Source organism: Ceratotherium simum, chromosome X (assembly GCF_057802395.1).
Source record: "Ceratotherium simum simum isolate JZ-2026a chromosome X, ASM5780239v1, whole genome shotgun sequence".
NCBI lineage: Eukaryota > Metazoa > Chordata > Mammalia > Perissodactyla > Rhinocerotidae > Ceratotherium > Ceratotherium simum.
In genome coordinates, this window is record NC_141940.1 from 117,185,972 (window position 1) to 117,203,424 (window position 17,453).

At 39.2% G+C, this 17,453-nt stretch overlaps 1 protein-coding gene across 2 annotated transcripts in view; it reads left to right on the forward strand.

The window, feature by feature from the left end:
• The first annotated feature begins 6,257 nt into the window (after positions 1–6,257).
• The window catches only part of ACE2 (angiotensin converting enzyme 2), a 51,260-nt gene continuing 40,064 nt past the window's right edge, over positions 6,258–17,453 (forward strand). For both annotated transcript variants that reach the window (XM_004435149.3, XM_087427259.1), the window contains exon 1: positions 6,258–6,443. In XM_004435149.3, coding sequence (XP_004435206.1) covers positions 6,258–6,443 — 186 coding nt within the window. The remainder of the gene's footprint in view (positions 6,444–17,453) is intronic.

Sequence of the window (17,453 nt, forward strand, 5' to 3'; positions counted from 1 at the left end):
GCTGGCTCCAAAAGGAGTCTTCTACGCTTTGAATGCCAATCAATGTTTCAGCCTTGACCTGGACTGGGTCTAAGCCACTTGACTTTGACTATTTCTCACGTAAGCTGCCTTCTCTGAACCTGCACCTTGCTTCAACTCAACTATCCTGTGCTCCTAAGATGTATCTACTTTGCTATAAACCACTGAAGAAATGTGATGCTCTGGCCAAGTTCCTGAAACTCCCTTTTATCACTTCCCTGTTCAGTCCACAGATGGATCTTCTAGGGTGGGTTGTTTCAAGTAACTTTTTTCCTCATTTATCCACCCTATTTTCCTCCCAAGGTCTGGACTAAATACTTTCCAGCACACTGGGATCTGAAGAAGTAAGCTCTTTTCCTCTTGGTCTTAACTGAAAAGACATATTTGACTAACCATCTCTAGATGACAAGTTTCAAATTTATATCTTCATCCCTGACCCCTCTGCCAAACTGCAGATTTGTATATCTAACTGCCTTCTCAACAACCTCACTTGGATTTCTAATAGATATCACAAACTCGACAGAATTCTTAGTCTTTCCTCCAAACTGTTTTGCCTGCAACCTCCCCTATCTATTTGATGTCAACCTCGTCCTTCCAGTTGTTCAATCCAAAAAACCCTGGAGTGATCCTTGACTCTCTCTTTCTTTCACAGTCTACATCCAATTCAACAGCAAATCCTATAGGCTTTACTTTCAAAATGTATTCAAAATCCAGCCACCTTCTCACGAATTCTACTGCTACCATCACCACCAAGCCACCATCATATCTCACCTGGATTATTGCTATTGCCTCCTCACTGGTCTCTCTGCCTGTAGTCTTGCCCCTATGTAGTCTGTTCTCATACAGCAGCCAGAGTGATTCTTTTCAAATGTAAATGAGATCATGTCATTCCTCTGTTCAAACTCTACCATGGATTCCCATTTTACGTAGGATAAAGGCTCAAGTTTTGCTTCTAAGGCCTTAGACGTAAATTTATACTAGTGGCTCTAGTGTTACCTACTATTTTGTACAGTCTGGGTGTGGAAATAAATTAAGGTTACATGGCAAGCACTGTACTATCATAAATTCAGACCAGTAACAATCAGTACAACCTCCCCGGAATCCACAGTTTGTCCTCACAAATCTGAACTCTGTCTGTTGAAAATATTTGCAATTTGGTTAATGAAGATTATCTTTGCTCTATCTGTAGGGAAAAGGGACTGCTATGCAACTAGAAATGTAAACAGGAAAGAGCTTTAGCTTTTCCTCTGGGCTAAAAAGTCAACTTGTTATTTATTTTCTGTAAAGTACTTATAAATTCACTTTGTGTGATAAATATGTGGTCAAAACCAATTGTACTAAATGCAAATAATTCTTGGCCATGTAAAGTTTTAAATTCTCTATGCTGCATGTTCCTGATATCTTTCCTTATTTCTATTAGAAGCATTACTCCATCAATTTTAAGATAAGAAATTGCACAAAACATCCCTTTTTCTCTGAAGTTTACCAAAGTTATCCTCTCAACTTAGGGAACTAGAGAACGTTCTTGCTACAGCTATTTGGCAAACTCTCCATTTGTGACTCAGTTGGAAGTATATAAAAAGTTGCGTGGTAAGGGAAATATGGATCTCAAAGTCTATGCACTTTGCTCCAGCAGAGTGAAGATGCACTCTGAGCTTATGAAGAGGGAGCTTTCTGATTGAACTTTATGGCCATCTGGTTTCCATTTCAGTTTTAACAGACAGCAAATCAGAAACAGGGAGGGGATTTGTGGCGAACAGGGTTACTAGAACTAGATTCTTCAAGAAGTGACAGTGAATTCAGAACCTGCAGAGACAGCAGAGTTAACAGCAATAAAGCTGTTTGGAGCCATTTAATGTAAAGCCCTGAAGACACTGTCACATTATAGCCTGGTCAGTAAGCAATGTTCTAGATGATGACACTGAGTCATCGGAAAAAAAAGACGCAAAATAATGTTCAGGCAACATCCTGATTAGGATGGAATATATTTTAGAAGTTTTTTTACCTTGATGGTTTAAAAATGCAAAATTGGTATAATCAAAGCAGTCCATTTTAGTTTTGCTTATGTGGGCTTGCTTATTCTCAGAATACGACAGTTTTCCTATAGAACTACTACGGATAATTCTCCCATTTCCCTCACTTCTCAAAGTTCCCTAATTATTACATAGCTCTTCTCATTTTGAGTGGCTGTTATTACTAGGCTCCCAGCATTCTTCTTTGTGTTCTCCTGTATTAATTCATGTAATACTTACATCGTCCCTATGAGACGGGGATAATATTGTCATCAGCTTTGAAATAAGGAAATTAGGTGTGGGAGGAATATTACCTGCCTAAAGTCACACAGCTAATAAGTGGCAGATTAAATCCGTTATGCTACCTAAGTCTTCTTCTAAATGACAGTCCCATGATGGAGGAGAGCTCTCCACCCCACGTCTTCTCTTCCACGTCTGACCCATTTATTCTCTTATTTATTTTCCTCTGGATACTCTTCTGTGTCTCTCTAAAATTGTGGTCCTCAGAAATGAGCGTGATGCTCTAAATTATTTTGTATCTAATACTTCTATTAAAGTCTAAGAGAGTCTATAATGGATTTACCTTTTGTTGGGCAGCCAAGTTGGATTTACAACTCATATTAAGCTTTTATTCAGCCCACTTGCCTGGGCTGCTCTAGTAGCTCCCTGACTGTTCTCCCTGCTTCTACCCTTACCCCCTTAGTGTCCGTTCTGTAATCAGCAGGGAGAATGATCCTGTTAAAACTTTTGCCAGATCACTTCTCTTCCTGAAGCCCTCCAATGTTTCCCACATTACTCAGAGTAAAAGCCAAAGTCCTACAGTTGTCTGTAAGGCCCTCCTGATGTGGCCCCCAGCTTCCTCTCCATCTTTACTTCCTGCCGTTCCCCTATGCACTGGGATCCAGCCACAAAGGCCTCTGATGTTCTTGAGACCTGCCTACACACTTTGTCCTTGCTGTTCCCTCTGCCTGGAACAGTCTTCCCTCAGAATCCACATGGCTTTAATCCCTTCCTTCAAAGGGATGAAATGTCACCCTTTGCTGACATTTGCTCAAATGTCACCCTCTCATCCCCACCCCATCATTCACCATCCTCCTTTCCTGCTCGTTGTAAAGTCATAGCATTTATCATCAGCTATTTGTTTCCTCCCTCTACCCTACCTGATATAATATGATATCCACAGGAACTTTTTCTTATTCATTAGTGTATATCCAATATGTAGAATAGTGCCTGGCATATAGTAGGCAGATAATAAATAATTGTTGAATCAAGATTCTTGTTGTTTTGGAAATGAACAGTTTTTAGTCAGAAGACTGCTTAATCCTGTACTGTGTGGTTGTTTCAGGAACATTTAGATCTAGTTGTAGAAATTTACGTTTTGTTAAATCCCTTATTGAGATGGAAGATACACTATGTCTTTGGATTTCTTTTTTTTTAAGATTCCATTCTTTTATCAGAAAGGAAATGAGTCAGACAGCATCTAACTCATTCCTAGTGAATCCCTAGATATATGTTTAGGACAAGAGATACGTATTTTCCAAGTGCAAACTACATTCCAAAAACTATATTTCATAATTCTATCAGGAGTCAAGCTCAAACTCTTCCCTCTACCACTTGTGAAATTCACCCTCCCACCCTTTTGAGAAGTAGAACAGGTTTCCTGCATCTCCAGTCTCCTAATTTTATCTGGTTCTCCATTTTTTCTCAAAGACAATCTGTACCTTTAGGCCAGTTGCTCTTCTGGGTCCCATCCCCTGGGTCTTTAGTGGATTCTTTCCGTTTTCAGAATGGGCTCAGAGAGAACCTTCTGGGTAGCTATCAGAACATCAGCATCTTCTCAGTGGAGAGCAAACAAAAATTCCAACAATTCAGTCACCGCTTGCAGCTGACCATCGTGAACCAGTTTTCCTACAGAGTTATTGTGACAATTCTCCCATTTCCCTCGCTTCTCAAAATTTCTTGGCTTCCAGAATTTTCCTGCTTCACTGTTATCTTAGGCTCCTTGTCCATCTATTTTTAGCTTTCAGATTTCATAGTCTGCTTTCTCCATTTCAATTTGATCACGTTAATCTTATTTTCTGCATCAGTGAATTGAAATTGGACTACTCCCATTTTTTTTTCTAAACCTAAGAGCTTCATTCAGGAAGTGACCTGAGGAGAGTTTTGTTTTGGCTTTTATTAGTTTTCCAACTCTTTGCTCAGAGCCTCATGTGCCGCTCCCCCTTCTCTTGCCTGGTTTTTCTCCTAATGCCTGTGAGAAGTGAGTGGATCTCAGCCTCCTGGAATGTAGGAGGAGCCTTACCGAAACTTCACTGATTTTCCCCACATCTCACTTTCTTTTAACATTCCTTATCATAATTACTTAAATTTGTCAATTACTTTATTCCTCAGAAGGATTGTGTATTTTTTTTTTTGTGAGGGAGATCAGCCCTGAGCTAACATCCGTGCTAATCCTCCTCTTTTTGCTGAGGAAGACCAGCTCTGAGCTAACATCTATTGCCAATCCTCCTCCTTTTTTTTCCCCCAAAGCCCCAGTAGATAGCTGTCTGTCATAGTTGCACATCCTTCTAGTTGCTGTATGTGGGACGCGGCCTCAGCATGGCCAGGAAGCGGTGCGTCGGTGCGCGCCCAGGATCCGAACCCGGGCCGCCAATAGTGGAGCGCGCGCACTTAACTGCTAAGCCACCAGGCCGGCCCAACGATTGTGTATTTTGATTCACATCCAGGGTAGTAAGATTCTGCCTCTTTTTGATGTGGCAGAACCAAATCCATCATCTTCACCGAAGGCACGCATTCCTCTGCTGCTCTTTCTCTACGCCTCCGTTATCGCTCTTAGACTCCTGACTACAACTTAAAGGCCTGTACTCTAGAATCAAACTGAGTGCCTTCCTGCCCTGGCTCCACCACTTACTAGCTGAGTGAGGTTTGGCAATGTATTTAAGTTCTCTGAGCCTCAGTTTCACAATCTGTATAATGGTGATAAAAAAATATTTACCTCTGGATTTGTCATAATGCCTAAATGAGATATTACAATACAAAGCACTTTGAACAGTTACTTATAATTATTTTTTCCTATTCTACAATAATATGTACAACTTTGGAATAAGGGGAAGTAGTGGAAGCTTTTTAAAAAGGTTTGGTTACTGCCATTTTACCGGGACCTGGAAGACTTGTTTTTCTGGGTGAAGAAATGTTTTCCCCGTGTGAAGGTTTCATAATCTCAGTCAAGCAAGCCCATGGGCCCTGCCATTTAAAGTGGCTCCTCTCTTTTATCTATGATACTCATACCTCCACCCTGGGAATGAGGGCACTGATCCAGCTCCTGAGGGTCAACAAAATAACCACTGAAGTCCCTTTGAATTGTATGTTGCCACGACCCTATGGCGATGGATGATCAGAACTTGACAGGGACACTCTTTGAATATCATACCATGTGGAGGCATTCTTACTTCCTTGTGACCTTGCCTGACTTTTGAACAGGTAAGTGAAAGGGAAGGAGGCACATAATGAACTAGTTCAGCTGTAGAACTAGTGTTTAACATGGTCATCTGAGAAATAGAAAATGAACCTTTTTAAGTTTTCCTAAGCCAGATCAGGAGCATTAACCTGGAGGGTAGTCTTATAATTAAAAAAAAAATGGCCATGGAAATTAAAACTTATAAGAAAAAAATAAATTCCGCAAAGGCAAAGTCATTTGCTTAGGAAGACAAAATATTACCCACGTAGAGAGTTCCTACGAATAAGAACTTGAAATAAAAAGAAAGGAGGGATAACTGACTATTAATGGAATTGTCTGGAAAATATGTAAGTACTGGTATTACCCCCATGATCCCTAATTCTAGACTTCTTTGGTCACTGTAAAATTATAACACTTTCAGTGTATCTTTAACAGTTTTTTAGGAACATATTAACCGAATGTACAAGTTTTGATTTGGACGTAAAATGCTGGGAGAGCTATGATTCTCTAGGATTAATGAATAACATTTGTTTATTTGATTTACTTTAAAAATCATTCTAAAATCTGTTTACATATCTGTTCTCTCCAGGATGAACTTTATGTTGGTTCAGCAGATTGTTTACTGTTTCTTCTTCTTCTTCTTTTTTTTTTTGTCTTCCCTGCTCAGTGCCCAACCCGAGTTCAAAGGCTGATGAGAGAAAAAAACTCATGAGGAGGTTTTACTCTCGGGAAAGTTGTTCAGTGGATGGGATCTTGGTGCACAGGGAAAGATGTCAGGCTCCTCCTGGCTCCTTCTCAGCCTTGTAGCTGTGACTGCTGCTCAATCCACCACTGAGGAACTAGCCAAGACATTTTTGGAGAAGTTTAACCCCGAAGCTGAAGACCTGTCTTATCAAAGTGCACTTGCTTCTTGGAGTTATAACACCAATATTACCGACGAGAATGTCCAAAAGATGGTGAGTTCTCACGGCTACACAGGGATATTTGTTGCTTCTTACAGATTAGATTACTGCCCATAAAACTGAAAAGGGAAATCAAAGAAATGCTCTGAGCTGTGAGGCTGGATCTTTGCCTCAGTATTTCTGATTCTGGAGTCCCAGATGTCTAAACTTAATTGACCTTGGGGTTCATTTGGAAAATTGTTACAAAATAATTCACTGGTCTCAGGTCCAGATTCTTGAAAACTAGTGAACATGCTTTATAAAGTTACCACTATAATTCTCATCACAGTCAGGGTTTCAGAGCATTTCATGGAAATGCCATAGGTTTTTGAGTGAATTTCCTCAAGCCTACAATGTCAACAGGAATCTCTAAAGACCCTCTATGAATGATATATTAACTGAAAAATGCAACTGGAGGCTTGGTTAAAGAGCTAGCTAGTAATTAAGCTAACCATGGGTCGGGTGAGGCTGGACTTGGGAATTCCTTCCTTAATTGTTAGGGAGCTCTGAGGGACTTCCAAAGGTCACAGAATCCCTCCAGAGCCCTCCAAGAAAAACCATAATTAAACCAGTTCTGACAAATCTCAGAATGCTCTGGGAAAGCAAGATGCTTTGTTTGACAAGTGCAAGGATTTAGGAATTTCTCTCTCACAGGTCCCAAAGCAGTATTCTTACACATTTAGTGTGGGAAATTGAACAACATTATTTGAGAGAAGATTTTTGTGGCACTTGTACAGCAACACATTCCTTCAAAAATGTCGTTCAGAAGCTTATTTTTTCCAAATGATTAATGGTTGCATGTTTAAATTAAATTGCTGCCATTCATTGGACAGATCAAATATGAGAGCTATTGCCTCATTTGAAATCCCCCAAGAGATTTTTTTCTATTTTTCTAAAGCTCCAAGAAATCCAGAAGATTTTGATAGCCTGGTGTTATCATAGGAGATCATTTTTTTCTTGTCTCATGTTTTAGTTTTACCTCTCTTCATCTTTTCATTGCTGCTTTTTCCTCACTTTCTATTTGCTCTCTGTTGGAGGTGCCTGTAGTGTATCGTGTATTTGTTTTCATTTTCAGCTGAACGGTCTTGTGGGTGGTGGTGAACGTATACCAGCATCAAGCCTAAGAGCTCTGGAGCCAGACCGCCGAGGTTCAAGTCCTGGCTCTACTACTTTCTAGCTGGGTGAACTTGAGCTAGTTAATTAACTTCTCTGCACCTTAGTTTTTTCATCTGTGAAAAAGAACAATCGTATCTGCCTCAGAGGGTTACTGTGAAGACTGAATTAATACACGAAACAACCAGAATAGTGCTCGATGCTTGGAGCATGGGAGAACAGTAAGATATCATTGCTATTGGTGTGAGAGGGAGCTAGAACTGCTGAAGAGACATGTAACAGTTCTGCTGAGCACCCAGATGCTGAGACGGCATGTTACAGAATGAGATGTAGCGATGTTGAAATCGTCTCTGGATCATTAAGTGCTATCACTTTTGAATTGCACCAGATGATTAGAGCAAAGGCCAGAAATGAAAGGGCATAAATCACAAAGTGTGGGCAAACTGCAGGAAGTACGGGCTCTTTAAAGGAAAGTGAAAACATTTGAATGCAGGAAGCAAGCATGGGGCCCAATATTTCCTTCCGCAAGCAGTGGCGAAGGGTGCATTAGTGCATTTAGGTGCACCTGTGTGGGTTTACCTGGGGACGGGGGCAATGGGCAGGGAGGGAAATGGCTCTTCTTTCTATTCTCTTATCGCATGTACTGAGATCCCCTAATAAAATCGGCACTGTGGTAGGTGCTACAAGAGGTACCAAGATGAGCAGGATGCTGAGATATGGTATGCTGCTGGTGGCTATGCTTAGAGAAAAAATTTTAGAAATGGAGAAAGTTCCCCCAAAAAGAGCAACTGGAATGATTTAAAAGGATCAGAGAGAGTTAGGAGGGAAAGCAGAATTAGCTGTACAAAGCCTGACTCAAAAAGAAAAAGAAAATTAGTCTGAGACGGAACAAGAAAGGATAGAGTGTTCACAGTTGTATTGGCCAAATCTCTTCATACTAGAAAGGTGGTGCCTTTGAAAGCTCAAAAGAGATAAATTTGCCATAAATAGGAGGAGGTGCTATTTACCTTACCGGTGGTAAAACTGGTAAGACTTGTAAAACTAGGCCATTCTTTAATATTAAAAAGTGAGACATTAAAAACTATAAATAGGTTTTTGAAGTATTTAAGCAAATGTGAGAACTGTAGATCCACCGTGGGTAAGGAAGTATGGTCAAGTGCATTGGTGGGGCCAGTTCTTTACCCTTCTTTATATCAATGCCCCAGGTTATGTCACTTTGCAGTGCCATCCAACTGAAAATGATGTGACTGTGTCCTTCGCCATGTAACTTACTTTGACCAATGGGGTGTTAGCAGACATCATGCAAGCAGAGGCTTGAAATGGACTTGAATAATGGGGCTTGTCGTTTACACCTTTGCCTTTGCCATGAGAACATACCTGGGCTAGCTAGCTAAAGAATGAGAGACACACGGAGTAGTTGTCCCAGCAGAAACCAACTTCCCAGAGTTGTAAGCAAATCCCGCCAAGATCAGCAGAACTGCCTGGCAACCCCAGTGATTCTAGTCTCATAAACAATAAAAGACTTATGCCTTTGAGGTTTTTGGTTGTTTGTTACATAGTATTATTGTAGCAATAGATAAGTAATACAGGAAGGGAAATATGGGCTATATGACACATATATTTGTTTCCTATCAAGGTGACATTATTGAGGACAATCTGCCATTTCCTAGTTGTCCCTTGGTGTAACTTTCAGAATCAGAATATTGAGCTTGTCAGCCAATGGATCTGACGTAGTATGGCTATTCTTAGATCAAGTTGTGAGAATATACCTTAAAATAATAGAAGGCCTTAAAACTTGATCAGTGTAGTGTCCTAAAAACTCCTTACTTAGGAGAGGTCCATCAGAAAAAGATAGGAAAAAAACTTCATTCAAAACAGGTTTCTAAATCGTTCATAAATTCAGGGAAAATTAATTACCAAACACTTGTCATGTGCTATACAGTAAATTGCCTCCCTTGCTTTATAGCAAATGCACTTCTCATGTTTAAGATCGAACAGTCACCAATTAAACTGTAATTATCATCTCAGTAAAATGATATTACTTTTTTTGCATTGCCTCTTCTTTGTAAGTCTACCGTTGGTTTGATTTTTGAAGTGGAGACCTTTGTAAATCAAAAAGATGAATTTTTTTTTGCAAAGTCAGAAGCTCTCTAGCAACATAGTAGGTCCCTAGGCAATTTTTATCCCTGGAAGAGAGCAAAAGGATCTCAGTGCTGGCAGAGACATCCTGGTTCACTGTTCCAGGATTTGGCAGTATCTACTACAGCTGCCCCAAACTCCTCTCCATGCATCTGAAGTGAGTGTTGAAGACTGCTCTGTTGCAGCCCCGAAGGTCTCTGAGAACACTTCATAAATATTTCTTGATGAGTTATCAGAAGCTGTGAAGAGAAAGCAGGAGGCCCAGACTTACCCTTTGGATGGTTTCTAGGCCTTCTTCAGCCCCCAGTTGCCAGGGCCCCTAGAGTCCTTGGGCACGCCTGATTCCTGAACCTGTTCCTATGTCTTTAGGGCTGGGGTCACAGTGAATTCAGAGCCGGATAATTTTAAACTACTATTCAATATCCAAGGGAAGAATGTAGACTTCATCCCTGTCTCCAATGAGTTCATCCCACACTCCTGAACACACACAAATACACACAGGTACAAGGATGGGGAAAGATCACTGTGCTGCAAATACAGTGGAATTCAGGAAATACGATGCTATCTTGACTCTCCTGAGCTGGCTGTGATACCTTGGGCAAGTCACTTATTTCTTTGTCTCTTGAAATGTAAGGGAGTAGATGGACGTAGCCAAGATTTTTCAGTGCATAACAGTTGTGAATGGATATATTCCACGTGTGGAAGATTAACATGAGTCAAGTGCATTAGTGGCCTTGTTCATACTAGTGTTCCTTTGTCATGAAAACTTGATAATGTCCCAGTTTAGTGACGTAATTTTGGTGAAATTAAACTCGGGCAACTCAAAATGATATGTTTAATTATACCCAAATGTGGCACAATTATTGATCCAAGCACTGGCAGGCACGAGGCGGTCACCAGCTACACCCAGAGAGGGCAGTCTGGTGGTCAGGAACTGTCACTGCTTCTTGATGTGTGCCAGGTTAACTGGGTAAAATTTTGGCTAAATCCTTTGGTTTGGAGCAGTTCCATGGCATTTCAGATCTAGATATAGGATCTAGGGAATAAGGTGATTCTTTTCTTTGCTTTTACTGTTGAGGGCTTTTAACAACAGCTTCATTGAGATATAATTTACTCACCAGAAAATTCACCAATTTAAAGTATACAATTCAATGTTTTTTAGTATATTTACAGAATTGTACAACCATCACCATCATCTAATTTTAGAACATTTTCATCACTCCAAAAAGAAACCGCATGCCCATTAGCAATCACTCTTCCTCCCACCAGCCCCCAGCTCTAAGCAACTACTAATCTACTTTCTGTCTCTACAGATTTGACTATTCTGAACATTTCATATTAATTAATTATACACTGTGGTCTTTTGTGACTGGCTTCTTTCACTTTGCATGTTGTAGCATATATCATTACTTTGTTCCTTTTTATTGCCAAATAGTATTTCGTTGTACGAATTTTTTTTTACTTTTTATCATAAAAATTTTCAAACGTGTATAAAAGAAGAGAGACTAGTATACTGAATCTCTTTATACCCATTGCCCAGATTCACCAATTATCAACACTTTGGCCAATCTTGTCTTATTTTTCTACCCAACCCCACATTTATTGGATTATTTTGAAGGACATCCCAAACATCATATAGTTTTATGTGTAAATATTTCACCTTGTAGCTCTCAAAGTAACAATTTTTAAAAACAACCTTAATAACAGTACTATGTCAAAAACTTAACAATAATTCCTCAGTATCATCAAATATCTAGTCAACATTCAAATGCACTCTGTCTCATATATTTTTTTAAATTTCAGCTGGTTTATTTGAATAAGGATCTAACAAGATTCTTTCCTTCCAATCGTTTTGGTGGATGTACTTTAAGTCTCTTTTAATCTATAGAGTCCTTCCCTCACTTTTTTTACAATTTATTTGTGGAAGAATTGAACTGCTGGTCCTAAAGAAACTCCTACTTTCTGGATTTGCTGATTGTGTCCCATAATGTTGCTTAACATGCCCTTTCGTCCCCTGTATTTCCTGTAAATATATAGGTCTAGGGCAGAGGTCAGCACACGTTTTCTGTAAAAGGCCGGATAGTAAATATTTCAGGCTTTGTGGGCCCTATGGTCTCTGTTCAACTCTGCCATTGTAGACTATTTGTCTCTGCCATTGTAGCACATAAGTAGCCACAGACAATACATAAATGGGTGTGACTATGTTCCAATAAAACTTTATTTACAAAAACAGATCGTGGGCAGAGTCCTGATCTAGAGACTTGATCAAAATCAGGTTTCACCTGTGAGTTTTTTGATAGGTGTGGAAATTGAATTTACACTACTAGCATGGTGCAGGATTATTGAGCCAAGAAATTAAGAAAAAACTAGTTCAGGTCCCTAGAGCTCCAGAAAAAAGAAGCAAATTAAAAAATCTGTAGGGCCCTTTTATAAAAGCTCAACTCATTCCTACTTTATGCAATAGACACAAATAAATTTAGGATAAATTAAAGATTAAATAGGAAAAGCAAGACTTGAAATTTTATAGGAAAATGTAGGTGACTTTTGGTTAGGAATGGCTTATTAAATGACTTTCGGTTAGGAAGGGTGTATTAAATAAGAGACAAAGGATCATGCAATGAAGGAAAATATTGATCAAATCAACTGCACTAGAATTAAAAACAAACTTCTGTGCATCAAAACACATCATAAACACACACACACAAAAGACAAGAAACAGAGCTCAAGAAAACATTTGTGATGCATATAATTAACAAAGGATTAACAGCCAGAATATATACAAAATTTTCCTAAGTGATAAGAAAAAGACAAATCCACTAGAAAAATGAGGAAAAGATATGAGCAGCAAATTCATGGAGGAGGAGATTTGAATATATATGTTTACATACCTCATATATATGTTTAACTTCATTAATAATCAGGCAGACAACATTATAATAATAATGAAGTGCCGAGGTGACATAAAATCAGGTTTACCAAAATTTGACAATATCCATCAAAGTTGAAAATTGCTTTAACCCGTCAATTCCACTTCTAGGGATTCCACCTGGAGAGCCTCACCTGTGTGCTCAAGAAACCTTGACTTGGATCGACTCCTATGAAATTTCCATATTTGCAGGTTAAAATTGAATATTGACAATTTCATATGGTTTAACCTAATACAAGAATGTTTGTGAAAACAACGTAATACTTCAAAACAGGAAACACAATAAACATCCATAGATGAGAAATTATTAAATAAACTTGGATTTGGTCATACATTTAAATGTTACACAGCAGTTAAAATGAATAAATTATATATGCTTGAAAAACTGGAAAAAATATGTTGAGTAAAAAAAGCAAAGGGGTTTTATTTCATTTTTTCCCCCACTTTATTGAGATATAATTAACATATAACATTGTGTAAGTTTAAGGTGTACAGTGTGTTGATTTGATACACTTATATATTGCAAAGTGATTACCATGGTAGCATTGTTAACACCTTCATCAGGTCACATAATTACCATTCTTTTTTTTGTGGTGAGAATATTTAAGATCTACTCTCTTAGCAACTTTCGAGTATATGATACAGTATTATAGACTATAATCAGCAAATAAAAATGTCTGAAGCAAATATTACAAAACATCAACATTTATTAAGTCTGAGTAGAGGTTTTCATGGTATTTGCTATGTTACTTATGCTATATTATTATTACAATATATATCAAATATATATATGGCGGGCCACTTTCTGACAGGACCTAATTTCAGGGGTGTTTTTTTTCCCTATGAGATAAAATTCAGAAAAAAATTAAAATGTTTGTAATCCATACCCCCTTCTCCCATCTAAAATGAAGAAAAAATAAGTTTTTGATTCCCAAGGCAGAGTGATAGAATTCACATTCTTATAATTTAGATTACCTACTTTGTGGAATAGAATAAGTGTTTTTTAAAATATATATCTAGGCATATTTGAAAAGTAACTAAGGCAGCTTTTGTCTTTGATTCTGATGTGGTTTTGAGGGCTATACATGGAAACTGGGCCGGCATATGGGAGCTGAGGGTGGAGGGTTTCCTGGGAGCTTGTTGGGCTCCAAGTTCCTGGGTGGATGCTAAGGTTCCAGTCGGTTTTTCATCTTCTGTCTTCAGGGAACTCTCATATCTACAGGAGAAGAAGTGGTTTAGAGGTTGCTAAAAGTATAGCCTGGTTCAGGGGATAATAAGCTATAGAAAAGGAGAAAATGTGATATCAATACTTCAAATCTCAAACAACTTACCACAAAAACATTTTAATTATTTAAATAAAACTATTGTAATTTGGATAGAGACCACCAGACCTATAGCTTAAGGCAAAGCTCATATGAAAACATGTAAAAGCATAAAGAAATCATCATATTTAATTTGCGTGGAGTTGGGACCAAAAAGAGCAGGATATCTTTTTGAATATTTCAAAATATATTAATATAGGATTTAGACTTTCAGTCCTTGAAATTATAAAGGATGTTTCACAGGATGAGAATATGGTATCCACTACAGTTATAGGTAGGGAGTCAGAGAGGGTTTTAATTTCCTGTGATTGTACTGAACAATGTGCGTCTTGACCCCAAACCCCTATCTATGGCTGTGGAAACTTTTGCTGTTTTAGTTGCTGCTCTCCTGCCTTTGCACAGAGGTAGTATGGGATGCGACTTATTTGATCTGTAATGGTTTCTTTTGAACCCTGTAGCTATGTAAATGACTGTATATGTTTCATTTCATTCATTGTTCTGGTCAAAAAATTACATATAGCTATCGACCACTGTCTAAGGTATCTGGTTGGTATGTATGGACTGACTTTGATTCTCTGCATAACTGCTAAGCTGTCAGTTTTATTTAGGCTTGGGAGCCTTAGAGTGAGGCTATGGAATAAATTTTAAATAATATTAAAAAGAATAGCTTGGGATGGAACAGTATGTCCTCAGAGGCCAAAATTCAAGGCAACATAAAGTAACTTTTTTGCTGCTATAAAGTATAATACTTGTAGTATAGTTGTAATAAATAAAGTTCCCATATGTCGTATAATAAAAAAATGTTCTAAGATTGAGGCCTTTTGGGGATTGTGAGTAGTTTCCAAAATAGATTGAGAATAAAATTATTCCTATAATTTGGTACCAAAGTTTTACCAGAAATTTTGCTTGACAGTAAAATCATCTCGGATTGGGTGAAGAAGGGTAAGGATTGAGAAGTGAGTGGTGGGTTGCATAGATGAGTCTGTGCTGTAGACCAAACTCCTCTTTCCATAACTCACTCCTTCCCACCCATGCATGTTAGAGAGAAGACTAGAATGTGTTGAATACGATCTATAGTCAATGGTTAAGAGCATTAGCTTTGGAAGTCAACGTATCTGTGTTGACACCCTGGTTCTCCCATTACTAGCTGTGTGACCTCGGGAAAGTTATTTACCTGCTCTGTGCCTCATTTCCCTCATTTGTGAAGTGGAGACAATCACCACTACCTCACAAGATTGTTTGTGAAGATTAATTGAAAAGTAGTTCCTGAGGGGTTGTGTGTGCTCAATAAAGAGAGAAATTGTTTTCCATTTCACTGCCACTGTTCTCTTCATCTCTTGTCCAATCCATTATTGTCACTTCCACGCACCATTTCCATCATGTCACATGCCCGCTTGCAACCCCTAAGTGACTCTGTGGTATTCACAGGATAAAAGTAAAATTCCTTGGTCTAGAAAGTGCAATCATGCCTGGAGTCCTGCCTTTGGAATCTGTACTAGTTATCTATTGTGTAAAAAATCACCACAGGCTTAGCAGCTTAAAAGAATACACATTATGTCACAGTTTCTGTGCGTCAGGAGTCCAGGCATAGCTTAGCTAGATCTGCTTCTGAGTCTCATAAGGTTGCAATCAAGGTCCTGGCTAGAGCTGTGGTCTCATCTGAGGCTCGACTGGGGATGAATCCACTTCCAAGCTAATGTGGTTAATGGTAGCATTCAGATCCTTGTATGCTACTTGACTGAGGTCCTTAGGAGGTCAGTCAGAGGCTATCCTTAATTCTTCACCATGTGACCCTATCCATAGAGTAGCTCACAACATGGCATCTTGCTGCAATAAAGTCAACAAGGGAGAGAGGGTCTTCCAGCAAGATAAAAATTACAATCTTATGTAACATAAACATGTACATCCTGTCACCTTTGCTATATTCTACTGGTTAGAATTGAGTCACAGTTCCCATTCACACTCAAGGTGGGCAGGGACACACAAGGGTGTACCACCAGGAAGTAGGGGTCATGGGAGCCCTTTAGAGTCTTTCCACCACAGGATCTAGGATCTAGACTCTGGCAATTGATTGCCATCTCCTCTATTTATTTCTCTCAGCTCTTTTCTGCACATAAGAAAAATGGAGCTAGAATGATTTTCTGTCTCATGGGGTTGTTAAGAAGATCAAATGAGGTAAATTATTGTGCAAAGTACTCTATACCCATCCAATTCCTACCTACTTTAAGGTCTGTCTTGTGTCCCACCTCCTCCATGAGGGCTTGGCCAAATATTGTCACCTGCGTGAGTCTCTCTTTTCCTATACCAGAAACTGCTTGGCCCACTCATAGTTTACACATTATCATGTGCTCTTATGTTTCATTAATGAAACGCTCATGATGCATATCTTATCTGTCTGATAAAACTGTAAGCAAGTTAAGGACAAGGGCTTTTTTTTTTCTGTAAATCATAAAACAGCTAACGTTTTTTGAATGCTTAGGATGTATCAGGCACTCTGATAAGCATTTTATTATTTGTTAGTTCTTCTTGTCCTTACAACAACCCTTTGAGGTAAGTCCTATTATTACTCTCATTTTAAAAATAAGGTAATTGTGGCTCAGAGAGGCTAAGTAATTTGCCCAAGGTCACACAGCTAGTCAGAGGTGTCTGACTCCAAGCATGGAGCTCTTACTTGCCTCATACACTACCTCTTTTGTATGTATGGTCTAGAGAAGTACAATGTACAAAGCAGTTGCTCATCTTAGTCTTTGATAAATGGAAATGAGTTTGTGCATTGAGAGAAGACTGCACTAGAGAAGTCTGGAGAAGTTCACCTGCCTACTGATGTTCAAGATGGGGGGCAAGTGAATCCTGGCATCATCACCTGCTTGTTGGTTTCTTTTGCCGGCAGAAAACCATCGTGGCTACAAAATGGCCATATTCAGGGCCGGCTCCGTGGCTTAGCGGTTAAGTGCGTGCGCTCTGATGCTGGCGGCCCGGGTTCGGATCCCGGGAGCGCCCCGAGGCACCACTTCTCCGTCCAACGCGAGGCCGAGTCCCACGTACAGCAACTAGAAGGATGTGAACCTATGACATACAACTATCTACTGGGGCTTTGGGGGGAAAAAACTGAATAAATAAAAAAAAAAAAAATGGCCATATTCTGGGCAGCCTTGTTTGGGGATCATAATTTAAGGTCAGAATCTCTGGTAAGTCATGGCACTGTGGAGCTTACTGCAAACTGGTTCTCATTTCTTACAGTTCTCATCATCATGAGGAGTTGTATTCCCATTAAGTCCACTCTGAGCTCTAGCGGGCTCTCCATTTAGAGCATTCATCCTTGAATCCTTGATCCATAAATAGGCCATAAGGCCATAAATTCCAGGGCTCCACAATGTGAATCATCTGTGAGAATTCACTTCCAGTTCTGGGGACAGGACCCTTGGTAAAACTAGGCACTGGGCCAGAAAGAGAGAGTGATAAAGAGTGGCCTGGTCACTCTTAACTTAAGGCTTGACCTTCAGCAAAGTAGAGAACTAAACCACT